This window comes from Astatotilapia calliptera, chromosome 7, assembly GCF_900246225.1.
Source record: "Astatotilapia calliptera chromosome 7, fAstCal1.2, whole genome shotgun sequence".
NCBI lineage: Eukaryota > Metazoa > Chordata > Actinopteri > Cichliformes > Cichlidae > Astatotilapia > Astatotilapia calliptera.
This window is the reverse complement of record NC_039308.1, coordinates 8389742-8407030: the sequence shown is the minus strand read 5'-3', so window position 1 is coordinate 8407030 and position 17289 is coordinate 8389742. Positions and strand designations below refer to the sequence as shown.

Here is a 17289-nt window from a genome sequence, read left to right as displayed (position 1 = left end):
CACTGCTCTAGGAGGTAAACAGCTAGTCTTCTAGAACTAAATAGTGCTGAAAAATTCTTATGGAAGTCATGTCTGTGTCCCCTGCATAGGCTTTGGATGGAGCCTTTAACCAGGCGAACAGAGAAAAGTGTAAAGCTGCCACTGGCCCTCTAATAGAAGCTGTGGACAACCTGACTGCTTTTGCCTCCAATCCTGAATTCGCCAGCATTCCTGCTCAGATCAGCCCTGAGGTATTTCCAAGAGCTGCCATTACAGCATTGCTATGACACTAATGTGCCCTGTCATATCATTACAAGTTACAGAATCTAACATCAGGAGATTTTCATATTCTCAGATAGATCCTGATTTGTTATTCTCTGGTTCAGGGTCTTGCAGCTATGGAGCCCATTGTGGCAGCAGCTAAGACAATGCTGGAAAGCTCCACTGGCCTGATCCAGACTGCCCGTTCTTTGGCTGTCAACCCCAAAGACCCGCCCAAGTGGTCCGTGCTTGCTGGACACTCCAGAACTGTGTCTGACTCCATCAAGAAACTCATCACCAACATGAGGTAGACCCTGCTCTGCACACTGGCCTCTTCCACTACTACTACTGTCTGGGCTCCCTCTCAACCATCACACCTAGAAAACAGTGTAACAGTATATTATGTAAATGACCATGCATAATATAAATAATGCATAGATTTACACAATATTTTGTGTTATTTTGTAATGATCACAAAATTATTATTGGCCATTAAGTCTTGCATCATTTTTATGAGTAACGTGTTATTTAACCCAAACTTTGGAATAGATTTGTATCAGACTTTTGAATGACATATATAACATATAAGGGGGGTTGTTTAGTTTATTATAATTATTATAATAATAACTGTATAGCACTTAACACAGAGTTAAAAAAGTGCTTCACAGTTCAAATAAAAGCCACACAAACATACAGACACATAATCAGCTACACCGGCAGGCATTCACTCCAACATAGACACATACAGTCAAATAGTTGCAAACTATGGCCAAAAATGAAAGGGAAAAGATGAAGGGAACACTGACCTGGAATGAAAATTAAAATAATCTAAAAAAAAAAAAAAAGCCCAAACAAGTCAAAATGTAAAAAACTATAAAAGTAAGAATTGGTTCTCTGCTTAGATTGAGTCAAGCAGGTTATAAGAGTGTGTAGTAATTACACCCTTCATCTCATGTGTGCAGAGAAAAAGCTCCTGGCCAGAGAGAATGTGATGATGCTATTGAAGCGCTAAATGGCTGCATCCGTGAAGTTGATCAGGCCTCTCTGGCAGCCATAAGCCAGCACCTAACACCACGAGAGGACATCTCAATGGAGGTAAACATGCACACTCCACTATTAGTTTTTCACTGACTCTGTATGAATGCAGCAAGAAAATTGAATTGCTGTATCCTATACAAAATAAAAGCATTACACTTGATTGTTTGTTGTTTATTCTACGTTGAATATATATGTATGTGTCTATATGTATCTAATTTCACCTACTAAACCCCTGAAAAATCATGGTATGGATGTTACTGCCCCCACAGAATATTTCTTCCTGCCAATCCCCTGAACAGCCTGTGCATTGGTCCATGCTAGTTAGAATGACCATTTTACAAGAAGGAAAGTGAAAAGTTATTGTGAGGAAACACAAAAGTGTTTTGAGGGACAAACGGTTCAGGAAGCCACTGTGATGTAGTGTACTTCAGCATGCATTGTTCCTTGACCTGATGTGTAATAAGTCTGTTGGTAGACATAGTAAATGAAGCTGAATTTGGGGCTAATTTAAAGTATCTGAGTTTGACTGACAGTTCATATGTGTATGTTTTAGACTCTCCATGAGCAGATGGCTGCCTCAGTCCATGAGATTAGTAACTTGATTGATCCCGTGGCTGTAGCTGCTCGATCTGAGGCCTCCCAGCTGGGACACAAGGTAAACCTTAAGACAGCAACTTTTTACAGGCAACACAATTTGGACGATGTGATGGTCCAGCTACAGGCTGAAGTCTGACATGTTCCTTTTATTTTGGAATCAGTTTTGTACTTAAATAAAATTATTCGTTGCCCACACAGGTCTCTCAGATGGCCAGTTACTTTGAGCCCCTGATCATGGGAGCCATTGGCACAGCATCCAAGATTCTCAATAGTCAACAACAGATGGCTGTTTTAGACCAAACCAAAACCCTGACTGAGTCGGCCCTGCAGATGCTCTACACTGCTAAGGAGGCTGGAGGCAATCCAAAGGTAATGAAAGTTGAAATATAATGTCTTCTGGATATGTGTACTTGATTGTACTCTATGTGATTAAGTACCACTGAACACACTGAGCATTTTTGCACTGCTCACACCAATGTGCTTCCTTTATCTAGGCAGCCCACATGCACGAGGCCTTGGAGGAGTCCGTGCAGATGATGAAAGAAGCAGTGGATGACTTGGGTGCCACACTGTCTGAAGCAGCCAGTGCAGCTGGTGCAGTAGGTGGTATGGTGGACTCCATCAATGATTCCATCAATAAAATGGAAGATACACCAATGCAAGAACCTGAAGGCACCTTTGTGGACTACCAGACTACCATGGTTAAGACAGCCAAGGCCATCGCTGTGACTGTGCAAGAGATGGTAACATATTATGATAATAATGCATGGGGGATAGTTTTTGGTTTGTTGTTAGTCATTAATTTTTCCATTTAAAAGTTGAGCTCAGTTAGAAATTCTAAATGAATAAAGCATGCTCCCTCTTAGTGAGGATTGAGCATGAAAAAGTACCATATTAGGAGACAGCTGTGGGATTTCTTGTCATTGCCACTAAACAGTTATGAATGGAATAAAACAAATCACACCACAAAGGCTGTCATATGCAAAAACAGCAACAGTATCGATTGAACATACTATTACTATTACTGCATCCTTTCAGTGGTTCAGGCCCTAAAATCTGGTAATTAGTATTTTGGCAGAACCTAAGCTGGGTAGTCCTCCAGTTTTTACTCCTCAGCTGTAAAAGACTGATGGGGTATTGTCATCACACCACCGGGTAGGTGGGCGAGCAGCGTGGACACGCTGTGAATGCAAAAAACTAGAGACCAAGGTGATGTAGGAGTTTCAAAATGATAACACAGGTGGCTCTACTAAAAAATCCTGACACAAGTCAGGAAAACTAAATGGAACCGACAAAACTGGAACGCATAGGCTGTAAACAGAGGATCATGCACACAGGTAACAAAGACACAGTACCACCCTAGGCGTAGCGTAGATTTACATGCAAGCCTTGGGACAACCTCACATTTCACCAATAGAATCAGACTTCTACCAGATAGATGTATGTTATTGAAAAATGTATCTTTTTTCTCCAACCGTAATATTATTTCTGTTACTTATCATTCTTTTCTTGCACTTTAATAGCATTCATTGTGATAAGGATATTATGAAGACAAAAACGCATACAAAGCCATGTGCAAACACACATAATTTCCACAAAAGCCTCTTGATTTCTTTATTATTGACACACTCATTAAATGATCGTATGAAACTCATGTTAGTAAATTTGCATCAATACTTAATTCATGTTGAAACATGTGTGGAACAAACTCGGTAACTAGCATCCTCTTATTTGTCTTCAGGTGACCAAGTCTAACACCAACCCAGATGACCTTGGAGGATTAGCTAACGAGCTGACCAATGAGTTTGGAAATCTTGCGAACGAAGCCAAATATGCAGCCGTTACTGCAGAGAATCATGAAGTAAATCAAACGAATGTGTCTAATGTGTGGAGTGTCTATACTTGGAAAGTGTCCTTTCCACAGTTTTCATGTTGTCATGTCTTTGTTTCCAGATTGGTTCTCATATTAAGAAGCAGGTGGGTGAGTTGGGTTTCACCTGCACAAGTCTGGTGACAAAAGCTGGAGCTCTTCAGTGCAGCCCTAATGACACCTTTACTAAGAAAGAGCTGATTGAAAGCGCACGGAAAGTCTCTGAGAAGGTCAGAACACAGGCTAACACATAACTTGTCTTTTGAATTCTTTTTTGGTCAGTTTGTCTTTATTAGATCAGCAGTGAAAAAAATTAGACATTTTCTCCTACTCTGTGGTTTTTATTCTTAATTTACCTTTCCATTTATAAAACTTATAAGACTTATTGATTTTCTTGCAGGTCTCCCATGTGTTAGCATCTCTGCAGGCAGGTAACCGTGGCACCCAGGCCTGCATCACTGCTGCCAGTGCAGTGTCTGGAATTATTGCAGACCTTGACACCACCATTATGTTTGCAACTGCTGGAACTTTGAACCGTGAAAATGCAGAAACCTTCGCTGACCACAGGTACTAATTAGAGACCCTCTGTAGGCTATATTACAGATGATTTGTTGATTTGACAAGTTGATTTGCAGTCTAGTGTCATGATATGATCAGGCTTTGTGAACATCAGCAATGCATTTTAAACATGCAAACATCTTATTCTGGCTTCAGAAACCAGCAAATTACCTTAGCCTTATTTTGAGAAAGTAAAAACTACAACTGGAGTAAGTAAGTAGTAGTGGAAGGAACTATGGCCCTGTTCTAGGAAGCATGTTTAGTGAAAATTCAAAATTTGTAAACCCCGGAATGATGGTTTCTGTACCAGAAAGAAAGATAAGGTCATTTTTGAGTCGAAGTCATATAATGTTCATCTTTGCTGTTTTTACAGGGAATGCATCCTAAAGACAGCCAAGGCTCTGGTGGAGGACACCAAGTTGCTGGTGGCTGGTGCTGGGGCCAGTCAGGAAAGGCTGGCCCAGGCGGCCCAGTCCTCCGTGTCCACCATTACCAAACTGGCAGATGTGGTAAAACTGGGGGCAGCCAGCTTGGGTTCCGAAGACCCAGAGACCCAGGTATGGATGCATTTTTGTCTGCTTCTATACTGGCAAATATGTATGTTTGCTTCTTATGAAAAGGTACAAATATATTAGACCGCCTGCCATAATAACAAGAAAAGCATTTTAGAAATCTGTCAAAAACTTGCTTAAAACTAAGGATTGTGTTATTATTCATTAGAAAAATATTAAAGTGAATTTTTTATGGCCAAATTTGAGCCAGCGTACTGACTTTTCTGAGAAGTCAGAAGTTAATCAAACATTTAACAACTAAAACTCATTTTACTGTTTAGGAATGCAAATAAATAGCTGTAATTTGGCTTCTTAATGAGAAAAAGAAATGTTTTTATTAAAGAGCTTGTGCATCCTAGTAGATGAACCATTATGGAAACAAAAATAATTATTGTAATTACCGATACTGTTAATTTAAGGCAGCTAGGGCATAAACCTTACATTGGGTGGTGATCAAATAATTTGTTAAGCACTGTATCAGATAACAATTTAAGCTCTGTGCCCTGCTGAGTACAGGTGGTGTTGATCAATGCAGTGAAAGATGTGGCCAAAGCCCTAGGAAACCTCATCAGCGCCACAAAGGCAGCTGCAGGCAAGCCTCACGATGACCCCAGCATGCTGCAGCTTAAAAATTCTGCTAAGGTAAGATACAAAACTAGCAATCAGTTCAAGTCAGTTTTATTTGCTGACACTTTACAACAATAGACACCTTGACTTTTACGTGGTTGTAATTTTTAACAAAGCTTAAATATGTTTTTCTGGCTTGAACATTTCATTTAGCTACCTCCTATACTTTACAAGGAGTAGTTACAAGGGCTTGACACCATTTGAAAAAATAAGGCAACTTGAAATTGCCTTATAATGTGCAGGTCTGTGGTATAAAGGTACAATTTTACATGGCTACATTAAATCTGCTAAAAGTATACAAAAAAAAATAGCTGATTCTGAAAGGATCTGGTGGGAAGCACTTAGTGATTTTACACTGAATGACCAGAAGTTTTTATAAATGTGCAGTTCTATCTGTGCATTGACAGATTTGTAATGTTTTATTTTTCAGGAAATTATATTTATCATTGTCCACACATGAAATTATGGTCTAAAGCTACTGTTTCCCACATATTTATTGGCAAGCAAGTCATTGATTTTTCTTTTTACAATTTGAGAAAATATTTAAAGTTTAAAGTTTATGCTTCTAAGGACTTCAAAACATTCAGGATCTAAATACATGTCCAGATGCTGATATTGAACAGGTAGTGATATACACATATACATTTTGTTTTGGTTTAAGTTTTATAAAAGCACACAAAAAATAAAATTAATTCTAGATCCTGAAAACACATGATGATATAATGACAAATACAAACTTTTAAAAACAGTTTTATGTGTACATGCAGTTTTATTCTAGTCTAATTGCATGGAACCAAAATTGGAAAATTGAAGTATCAAGAGAGGATTTGTAATTATGTTGCAGTGAAATTCTTACCAGTACAATGAATACACATTTAAGATTAACACATAAATCTTTTCAGTTGTTAGGATTATTTAAAAAGAGCCTTCACCAAATCCAGAGCACTTTGTACTTGGTCTGTATCCAGAAAAAAACACCCCTTCATGACCTTTTTAAATGTCAAAAACCTAAAAGCAACATCTTCTGGATGAAAAAAACCCAAAATGCTGTCCACTACAATAGAAAACAGACAGCATATGAAGAGAAGGAGAGACAAAAATATTTTCTAATATGTAACAAATATAATATATAAAATACTTTTTATTATATAGTGTATATATATTTAAATATTTCTGTTAAGTGCTACGTATTCTAAAAATCTAATTAAAATATGCTAGTGACATCTAGTTTAAAAATAATGTATCAAATATTTAAGATATTTTCATCACTCTAATGTATTACCACATAATTTGACCTGACTCCTCTAGGTGATGGTGACCAATGTAACATCGCTTCTGAAGACTGTGAAGGCTGTGGAGGATGAAGCCACCAAGGGGACGAGAGCTTTGGAGGCCACTATTGAACACATCAAACAGGAATTGGCTGTGAGTGTGGGATAAATGTTTCTTTACAGTTTAAGCCAGTTGGAAATACCCTGCCAAGGATTCAGTTAAAACACAGGAGATTCCTCCACAGGGGCCATGGCCATTTCCTAACCCCTGTTTCACAAGCCAGTGAAAAGCTTTTAGAATAAGAACCCTCATCTGCATAATATTAATATCTTCCAGTTCAAAACTTTTGAGGCAACTGCCATCTCAAAGATGTCTTATGGCAGCAAGAAGAGAGTTTTGACTAAAGGCCTTGGTGTTACATAAAATAGCTTTTGGGACCACGTGTCCTACCATGAGGTAAGTAAATTAATGCACAAGGAAAACTCACTAACATTCAACCTGGTTTTATCACACAGGTATTCAACAGTGCTGATCCTCCAGCAAAGACCACCACACCAGAAGAGTTCATCCGCATGACTAAAGGAATTACAATGGCAACAGCAAAGGCAGTGGCTGCTGGGAACTCTTGTCGTCAGGAAGACATCATTGCCACAGCTAACCTTAGCAGAAGGGCCATTGCTGAGATGCTGCATTCCTGCAAGGTACGGCAGACCATGAACTACTAAATAGTGTTTGTTCATGGGCTGCCAAACAAAGTTCAATGTGCAGTAATTAATGAGGTCTCAGAGAATAGTTTGGTAGGTATTTTTGTCATAATGACAAAAAATATATACATACAACTTAGACACTATAATATTGGCATTTCCAATATTCAAATTACATGGGACTACTTATAATCACATGCAGCTCTAGCCAGAATTACCTTTTAATATGAATAAGATATCTTTCTGCCCTTGCTATCACTGACTGACTTTTCTTACTGTTTGCCTTGCAGCAAGCTGCCTACCACCCAGAGGTCAGCAAAGACGTGCAAATGAGAGCTCTGCGCTATGGCAAAGAATGTGCTTCTGGATATCTGGGATTGCTGGAGCATGTATTGGTGGTAAGATGATATGGAGAGCAGTGAATAACAGGAATTTTAAGCCTCTGTCATGACAGCATTTACACCACAATCACTAGTACCTTCAGCAAGGAGAAATGCATAACAAGCACCTTTTTCAGAAATTCAGTCTGAAAGAATATAAAATTACATTAAAAAAAAAAGCAACATCTAGACTAAAGATGAAATAACTAGTAGATCAGTGTTCCAACATCCAGAAGAAGCAACTGCTATCACAACTAGAGATTGATGAGGTACAAAACAAATTCTACAGCAAGAGGGAGCCAAGACATCAGGTTAGGGGGGAGATTTCATCATTCCAACCCTCCAATCTCGGAGAGAGCGCTAATGGATGAGGCACGAGAATGGCTAACTAACTAAATGAAGAGGTTTTATCATAAATTCAATGGGGATGAGGTGAACAGCACTAGAGACCAACTTCATGCCAATAACACAAGTATGGTATTTACTGAGGAGTTGCTCTGTCCCCACTGCTGTTCTGCATAAGCCTAAACCCCCTGAATGAGATCATTCATGGGACTGGCTATGGATGCCAACTACAGAATGGCGCAATTATGACTCATCACTTCTACATGGATGACATGAAGCTGTATGCCAAAGTGAATGAGACATCCACTTACTGCTAGGATTTACAGCAATGACATTGGAATGTCATTCGGACTGGACAAGTGCAATTGGATGGTAACAAGGAGAAGGAATGTAGTCAGAACTAAGCGGATTGCACTACCAGAAGGAGACTTTTCAGACATTGAGGACAGCTGTACCTCAGGAGAGAAATCTTCTGATCGGAAGGTTCGTGCTTTGGTCCTTGGCTGCTGCAGTCTGCATGCCAAATATCCTTTGGCAAGACACTCTCTGGTGAATCCATGAATCCATCAAAGTAAATATGCGTGTGAATTTTGGATAGAAAGCATTTTCTCAGGAAAAAAAGAGAAAAACATACTTATATAAATGGATGTGAATGGGTAAATGAGGCAAGTTGTATAAAGCAATTTGAGTGCTCAGGTAGAGTAGAAAAGAGCTATATAAAAACTAGTCCACAGCTTCAGATAGAACCTGGGTATCCCACAGGCAAATGGGAACCACGAAGAGGCTGCTAGGAAAGCTGCAACCACCAAATACCTGCAAAGAGTAAGGCAAGCCCTGAGGAGTCAGCTGAATAGGAAGAACAAAATCTGAGCAATCGACACCTATGCCCTGCTGGTTGTCAGATACCCTGCTGGAATTATAATATGGCCAAAGGAGTAGATAGAAGCCACTGACATCAAGACAAAACCCTCCATGCGTATAGGGTTTATCCCAAGTCCTGCAACCTGACACTGTACGCTAAGGGGAAGGAAGGAGGCTCATGACTTGAGTGTCAGAACCACTATCTAGGATGGCACAACATAGATCCCTGAGTATATCGGGAAGTTAGTCTAGTCTTGCTACACAACACAGTATAACTGAAAAAATATAAACATACAGAAATAAAGTCGCATCTTGAATTTGAATAAAGAGCACAGAATTGTAATTTTACACTTTTTTTTGTTTTAATTTTATGCATGTTTTCATCTATCCGCTCTGCTCTTATTGCCCCTGTACTTGATGTTCATCCAGATTTGTAGTTGAACTTTACTAAAAGGTGATATGATACAGGCTCATTACTGCCTTACTAGATAGTAAAGCTTAGATATTTGACTCAAAGGAGAGTGGCGTACGGTGCAATGTAATATCATCTACTTTGATTATCTTAGCATTAGTTTAGTACAGGCTGGGATTTGATTAATTCAAGTACATGCAGTAATAAAGTTTGTGACTTTCTTCCTTTATACACAGATCATCATGAAGCCATCTCATGATCTGAAGCAGCAGTTGGCCAGCTACTCCAAGCAGGTGGCAGGCTCCGTCACTGAGCTTATCCAGGCTGCTGAGGCCATGAAAGGTATCTAAATCTTTGATCTTTAACAACTTTGCCTGAAGTTAAAGGATTAATATATAGCACTGTTTTTTTTCTACTGTTCTGTAAAGCGCTATACAAATCCAAGTTTTTAATTGTCATTATTATTATTATTATCATCATCATCATTATTAGACACTAGATGGTATAAGATCAGGTAGTATTGATTTAGTCACTGTCTGTGTCAATAGGGAGTGTCAAATAGGAAACCTGTGTGGCATCCTATAGCCTCAATTTGCTACATGCCACCTAGGTAAACACTGCTACTAACTAGGTAAACCCCTTTTTGCCCATAGGATTCTAGGTTGGGGTTGATGGAAGAGTTTAAAATGTGTTTTTGAGCACAGAGTGACAGTACTCTTTTTTTCCCCCCGTGTCTTTTAGGCACAGAGTGGGTGGACCCTGAGGATCCCACTGTCATTGCAGAGAATGAACTGCTGGGAGCTGCAGCAGCTATTGAAGCTGCTGCCAAGAAACTGGAGCAGCTGAGGCCGAGGACTAAGCCCAAGGTCAGAGGGTTTTTTACAGAGCACAAGTATTCACACTGATCCTGTTAACCTCAACACCAGGTCACAGTCATTTTGTGTGTCACATCTCTTATGTGCTGACATCTACTCACAACACAGATAATGGCAGCACCCCAAAGCTTATTCTTGACGCTCTTAATACTTTTCATACTTATTAATTTATTCTCCAAACCAATATTTCCTGTAGACAACCCCTATTCATTTTTTGTCTGAATATTTTTGTCTCAGCCTCTTTTTATTTATTCTTGCTGTCTTACTATTTATATTTAATTCCTGCACAGCTAGCGTGGGGAATCCATAGTTTCATTGTGCATGTACAATGACAATAAAGAGCTAGTCTGTTCTATTCTACAGTTAATCATAGTGCAGCATTTTTCTTTACTATTGGTTTGTTCTCTAAAACAGGAGGCCGATGAGAGCTTGAACTTTGAGGAGCAGATTCTGGAGGCAGCCAAGTCTATTGCAGCTGCCACCAGTGCTCTGGTAAAAGCTGCTTCAGCAGCACAGAGGGAGCTGGTGGCTCAAGGGAAGGTATGTGAGAACCAACAAAAGAACTGATATGTGCATTTAAACATAAGCGAAATCCCACAAATAAAGCTAATAATCATTTCTATCAAGGAGTTTAGTAACATTCATTCATAAATGTCATTTTGATGTCCGTCAAAAATAATTATCCTGGATTTTCAGGTGGGGGCAATCCCAGCTAATGCTGTAGATGATGGACAGTGGTCTCAGGGGCTCATTTCAGCTGTAAGTCTCCTGTTATAATTTTGTAATTTTTTTAAAGGTATTCCTAAAACATCTAACCACTGAGAACTTTGACTCCATAGGCTCGAATGGTCGCTGCAGCAACCAACAACCTGTGTGAGGCAGCAAACTCTGCAGTACAGGGACATGCCAGTGAAGAGAAGCTCATCTCATCAGCAAAGCAGGTGGCAGCCTCCACTGCTCAGCTGCTGGTAGCCTGCAAGGTCAAGGCTGACCAGGACTCACAGACCATGAAGAGGCTCCAGGTCAGCACTGCATGTTAATTTTGCTCAAGGCGCAAAAACACAGGAGAGCTACTATTACTTCTGTTACTGTGCCACTTTAAAAGGCCTTATTTGGCTAGATGCTGAGGTCAAAGTCACAACTGTCAAGAAGAGACAGAGTGTGTAGCCAGCCCGATAAATGAACATAAACAAAAGGACAAGGAAAGATGGCAAAAGACTGGCGGTAGTATTTAATACTGTCCAAGGTCAGTTTCACATTTTGTTTGTTCTGCATGAAAAAAAAAACATTATTTATAACACACTTAACACAACTGGAGAGGTAAACATGACGTCATGGGTTATTATGGACAGTAACTCAGGAAGCGGGAACCCAGACAAAAGTGGTGCACAATGGTGAAAAGATGTTTCAATCGTGGCAGTTCCTTAAAGCTGTGCAGCCTTTGAACCATGTGTGAAATGACCCATTTAGCCAGACCCCTAACAGATGCATTGCAAAGCTAGGTGACTGTCATATTAAAATAGATGTAGCTGTGGTAGCATTTTAAGAGAAATAGCTATGTAGTGGTAAATGGTAAATGGCCTGTATTTATATAGCGCTTTACTAGTCCCTAAGGACCCCAAAGCGCTTTACATATCCAGTCATCCACCCATTCACACACACATTCACACACTGGTGATGGCAAGCTACTTTGTAGCCACAGCCACCCTGGGGCGCACTGACAGAGGCGAGGCTGCCGGACACTGCCGCCACCGGGCCCTCTGACCACCACCAGTAGGCAACGGGTGAAGTGTCTTGCCCAAGGACACAACGACCGAGACTGTCCAAGCCGGGGCTCGAACCGGCAACCTTCCGATTACAAGGCGAACGCCCAACTCTTGAGCCACGATTGCCCTTGTAAATATGTAGTGATCACTACATATTTACAAGGATATCACTGAATTGTTTGTATTGAGTTTGTTTTAGCTTGAGCCATTTTCTCAAGACTGAAAAGCAAAGAGTTAGGTCCAAAATTAGATCTGACATGGGCAAATTCACCGTGAGATGTGTGCTCGTCATCTCTACTTATGATTCCAACACTACAGTTCTACTGAAGGGACAATAACATTAGTCATTCTGCAACAGCTGAGGCTTTTAGAGAGCACACAGTATATTATAGTGTATTAATAGGCTGGAATTTCAAAGTTTAGGGTTACAGGTGAGCTGCGTGATTTGTACAGCTGCTAACAAGGATTAGCATGCTCTATATTTGGCACAAGTAAGAATGCCCTTTGCATATTGCTTTCTTTCAGTATTTATTAAATGCTGCTCAGAGATGTATTTCTTTCTGTGACATCATTGGGTATATAATTTCAGAATGGGCAAAGCTCCTGCAGAGTAGGTGTTTAAGGCTCAGAAATTGGTTATATAATGATAGTAAAGCATTTTCACAGGTTTGGTATAACAAATTAGTGACTCTTTAAAAAGATGTAAAACCTTTTTCTTCTTGCTCAAACTCTGCTCAAAAGAGTTGTTATGACCTTTTAGGTGTAACTGATGCTCGGCAGTTGCAAGACATAACAGAAAGTACAAGTATTTCCTGTCACTTCATCCACCCAAAAATACTATCTTTGAGTGTAGCTGTGAGCACATCGGCCTGCCAGCCCAACTCATATTCTCTGATCCAATCAGCAGTGGCTTATCTCCTCCTCTTTTGGACCTGCAGCTGCCACCACAGTAATTCTCATACATTTATGTCTACAAGAGCTCTGGAAACAATCTACCCAGTCCACACATAGCACTAAGAACTGGAAATATTAGCCTTGATCTATGATTACACTAGAACCATTTGCTCTTAGCTATATTCTGTATTAATGGTTCCTCTATTAAATGTTTGAATATTTCTGGAAAGAAGGATTTTTGAACTCTTTTTTTTATTGCAGCCAGTAGTTTGTGGATAACACAGTTAATATTTTATGTTATACCACCTACAAAAATCTAATATTTCATATAAATTAATTTATAAGAAGAATCCTCGCAATCATATGCCACAATAACATTTTCTGTTAGCAAATGAATAAAAAGTCACACAACATAATGTCCATTGATGCTGTCTGCAATGTTGCCTTCTTGTAGTTCAGTCTTCTCAGTTTTGACTGCTTTACCTCTGGCATCACAGAGCACTTCTCCTGTCCGAATGACATTCCGATGTCATTGCTGTAGATCCTAGCAGTATGGATCAGTGAGTCCATGTAGAGGTGTCTAATGATTCTGTAATTTTAAAGCAAGTTCCAACTTGACCACCTCAGAATTAGATGAACAAAAATGAGCTGTGTTAATAATAAAAATATATTTTTAGTTTCAGGTACTATAGTTACTAGGCTTAAATGTTGTGCTTTTTAATTTACCTTTGTTTTTCTGTCATTTGGACATCAGCACAATGTAAACTGCACATCAAGCACTTGGAACTGCCTAATGTAGCCATGTTTTTACACTAGCAAATATAGCTTACGGCTGTAACATTGAGAGACGTTGTTCTATTGGCTTGTGTTGTTGTTGTAGTGCCACTCAGGCTGTTAAAGTTGCGAACATTTCACCACAGCACTCGTTTCCATTGTCCATTTGCACTACATCACCTGCAGAGGAGGCATACAATAATTGCTCAATTGGTCATGATAATTTGCATATTAATGATCAAGGAACTGACCTCACAATCCATTGTTCATTAAGTGGGCTAGTTTCATTTATTGTGCAAAGGTACTGTTTATAAGGTTGGGGAAACCTGCAGTCAGCTGAGACTGAAGAAGTCACTTGGATGATTCCGAAACATTTCTCCCACTGAAAACGTTACGTCCAGATGAACAGAAACTTTTTTCTTTTTTTTTGGTTTTCTTACTATGCTTATGCTCCCCATTTGGGAGGATGTAATTTCAAAAGGTGGGCTCTGTGTGAAGGTACTGAAAGTGCATCAGTGCAGTGGAAATTGTAACTGCATGCCTCCAACCAAACTCATTAGCCAAGGCCACAGGCCACGTACCTTAAAGCTTTCGAGATTTATCTTCATGTCTTTAAGGCTAAGGTTTGGGAGTGACATGTGTTGCACCTCATTCTTCTCCTTAAGGTAACAGAATTCATAGACATAATATTTTGCTTCATGCATTGTGCCTACATGATGATATATGATATTTAGACAATCAGGGAGGGAAAAGGGCTCCAAGAGAAATTTTCTGTCTGTGTGGAAGTGGATGTTCCTGGATTCAAACAGATTTACTGTGTTGTTATTTAATTATTTTTTCTCGTCTCAGCCCACTGGCTGATTCAGCCCACTGAGCCTCAAAAGGAGAAACCTTGTCTTCATTGAGCCAAGTTGCCCAATAAGAATTGTTTGGCTTTGACTGATGTTTGGGACTGATCCTTGTTGCCTTTTATAGCTTTCCTCCTGTGTCAAGAACAAAACAACTGTTATGGTTTTCTGTCAGAGCCCAGTTGGACTCATTACTGCCTTTCCAGGAGTTGCTGTTTAATAGAGAAAGGTTGATGACTGTGTTCTACATGCACCTCAAAGACTCAAATCATAGACCATTGGTTAGACATACTGAGTGTCTTTTATACATTCCTTTTGTAATGTTTTCCATCTTTACTCAAGTTTAAAGCCTTTAAGTTGTGATTTGACTTGAAATCTTGTGTGCGTTTCTGCAGGCTGCTGGAAATGCTGTGAAAAGAGCCTCTGATAATCTGGTGAAAGCAGCACAAAAAGCAGCATTTGAAGAACAAGACGACCAGGCTGTGGTGGTCAAGAGTAAGATGGTGGGAGGTATTGCTCAGGTAAGTTAGAGATCCAAAGCACATGTTCTACATGTAACTTCGCCTTCAGTCTCATTGTGTGTTGTAAACTCATTTGTGTTACATTTCTATAATCGTGATAAAGCACTGTCTCATGTGTATGTGTGACTGTGAAGTGTAACAGCTGGGTAGCTCAGCAGGATAGGACTGAATTAGAAAAAGGGAAACTGGAAGTACTGACCCAGGATGGGCATGTGGCTCAGCTGTACGCACCGCTGTTTTATAGGAAGAAAGGTCAAGTTCACATCTTTTGTATAGGTTAGGACTTAAGTGTGCGGAGGTCTGGATTGGGATCTGTTCATCTGACTTAAGTTCAGTTTCATGTGTGTGATTGTGAAACAAGTGTTTCTTAAGTGTGGTGACATGGTGACCAATTGTGTTGTGTTGTAGATCATTGCCGCTCAGGAGGAGATGCTACGGAAAGAAAGGGAATTGGAGGAAGCCAGGAAGAAGTTGGCCATGATCAGACAACAGCAGTACAAATTCCTCCCGTCAGAACTGCGGGAAGATGGCCAGGAACAGTGAGAGAATAAGTGTGCGTCTGTAGCAGCATGCAGTGTCGTCAGCAGAAGTCATCTTTGGAATGATAAGGACCTGTTCTCAGCTCATCTTTAAGTGGAGAAAACTATAACATATAACTATAACTGTAACATTAAACAATCTGACTTCAATTCCACAGCAAACTGTTTCACATTTAGTTTCAAAAGTTAACAATGACGTCCGTAACGCTGATTAAGGTATCTGTACTTTTGATTATATGGTTACACACCTATCAGTATATTTTTCGCTATTTTGAATTCTTTTTTTTTCATCTTTGTGTGTACATGCTGTGTAAAATGGCAGTCACGCCATTAAATTATACTTGCCTTAACTGTCCTAGATATAGATATCTTATATAGGCAAGCAGAATTAATGCTTCCATGACAATTATGCAGAATCTATGCAAATTTTATATGCCGTGTGTGCGTGCGTGTGTGTGCTGGTATGCGTGTGTGTGTGTTTACAGACACAAAGTGCCTTGATGTATAGGAGTTCATTGTGAAAAAGAGATCTGTGGTTGTATGACAGTAATGATATTCAATATGTTAATTGACGTACTGGTTAAACTTAATATATAAAATTACACATTTTAAATCTAAATTGGGATAAAATAATTATACAGTGGAAAAAATCATAGTGTTTTTTTACAACCTTCAGAATATGTTAAAAGGATATCCTCCAGTACATTGCTATGTTTTTCTGTGTGGGTTTTTGGATTTAACCATCTTCAGTATTTAGCCAGAAATCAGACTAGAGGACTCATTTGTGTTCAAATAATGAAGCCATATATTTAATTTTTAAATATTTGAGATTGTTGCAAAGAGTCCAGCACTGTCAGGATTTCTTTAAACAAATAAAGTGTTTTAAATTTATACCTTTATGTATTATGTACCAGGGACATGGGATCAGCTGTAAGTTTATACTTGTATCCTAAGTTTTTAGTACTTTCTATGTAACATGACTTGTGCTTGATGAGGGTCTAGTAGAGAAAAATTATGAATATATTTTTGCAATTACACAGTGAAAGTGTATTTGCAACAGGAATATTTGACATTAAATTGACTGTATTTGGATTCTTAGTGGTTATTGACTTGCTCCTATGATATGTTATTTGTGGGATTTTTCTAAAGAATTCCTACAACTGAAAAGGAAATGATCTGAGGTATATATTGGCATTTTATATGGATGAACACAAAAATAGATTATAAGATAATGATTAAAATCTGCCCTTACGTTGGCCTTTTTTTCTTTTGCATATTATTTGCATATTATTTTTAGGATAGCTAGAGCAGTATGCAGTATAACATACAAAGGCTTTTTAAAATTTTGTGCACATTTTGACTAATTATAATGCTCATTCACAATAGTACCGATGATGGACACTGTAACTGTGATTTATATTCAATAAAGACAGTGTTTAAAGAGATGTTGACATCTGTTGTTTAACAGTTTGTTTGTCCCAACATAGATATCATGTCCCTAAAAGGTGAAAACTCAGTGTTACACAGTGGAGAATCTATAACACAGCTTGCATTATTTTCAATAAATATATTTAAACAAAATGTGTTTGGAACTATATTCTCTATTTATTCTTTCCC

At 39.0% G+C, this 17289-nt stretch overlaps 1 protein-coding gene across 2 annotated transcripts in view; it reads left to right on the top strand.

Moving 5' to 3' along the window:
* Positions 1-17253, top strand: part of tln1 (talin 1) — a 57437-nt gene extending 40184 nt beyond the window's left edge. For both annotated transcript variants that reach the window (XM_026172851.1, XM_026172850.1), the window contains exons 37-57: positions 90-230; positions 366-547; positions 1203-1335; positions 1832-1933; positions 2074-2244; positions 2370-2618; positions 3617-3736; positions 3829-3975; positions 4146-4312; positions 4677-4860; positions 5371-5496; positions 6790-6906; positions 7269-7454; positions 7748-7855; positions 9692-9797; positions 10197-10321; positions 10745-10870; positions 11027-11089; positions 11170-11352; positions 15008-15133; positions 15542-17253. In XM_026172851.1, coding sequence (XP_026028636.1) covers positions 90-230; positions 366-547; positions 1203-1335; positions 1832-1933; positions 2074-2244; positions 2370-2618; positions 3617-3736; positions 3829-3975; positions 4146-4312; positions 4677-4860; positions 5371-5496; positions 6790-6906; positions 7269-7454; positions 7748-7855; positions 9692-9797; positions 10197-10321; positions 10745-10870; positions 11027-11089; positions 11170-11352; positions 15008-15133; positions 15542-15676 — 2997 coding nt within the window. In that variant the 3' untranslated portion in view covers positions 15677-17253. The remainder of the gene's footprint in view (positions 1-89; positions 231-365; positions 548-1202; positions 1336-1831; positions 1934-2073; positions 2245-2369; positions 2619-3616; positions 3737-3828; positions 3976-4145; positions 4313-4676; positions 4861-5370; positions 5497-6789; positions 6907-7268; positions 7455-7747; positions 7856-9691; positions 9798-10196; positions 10322-10744; positions 10871-11026; positions 11090-11169; positions 11353-15007; positions 15134-15541) is intronic.
* Positions 17254-17289: the final 36 nt, after the last annotated feature.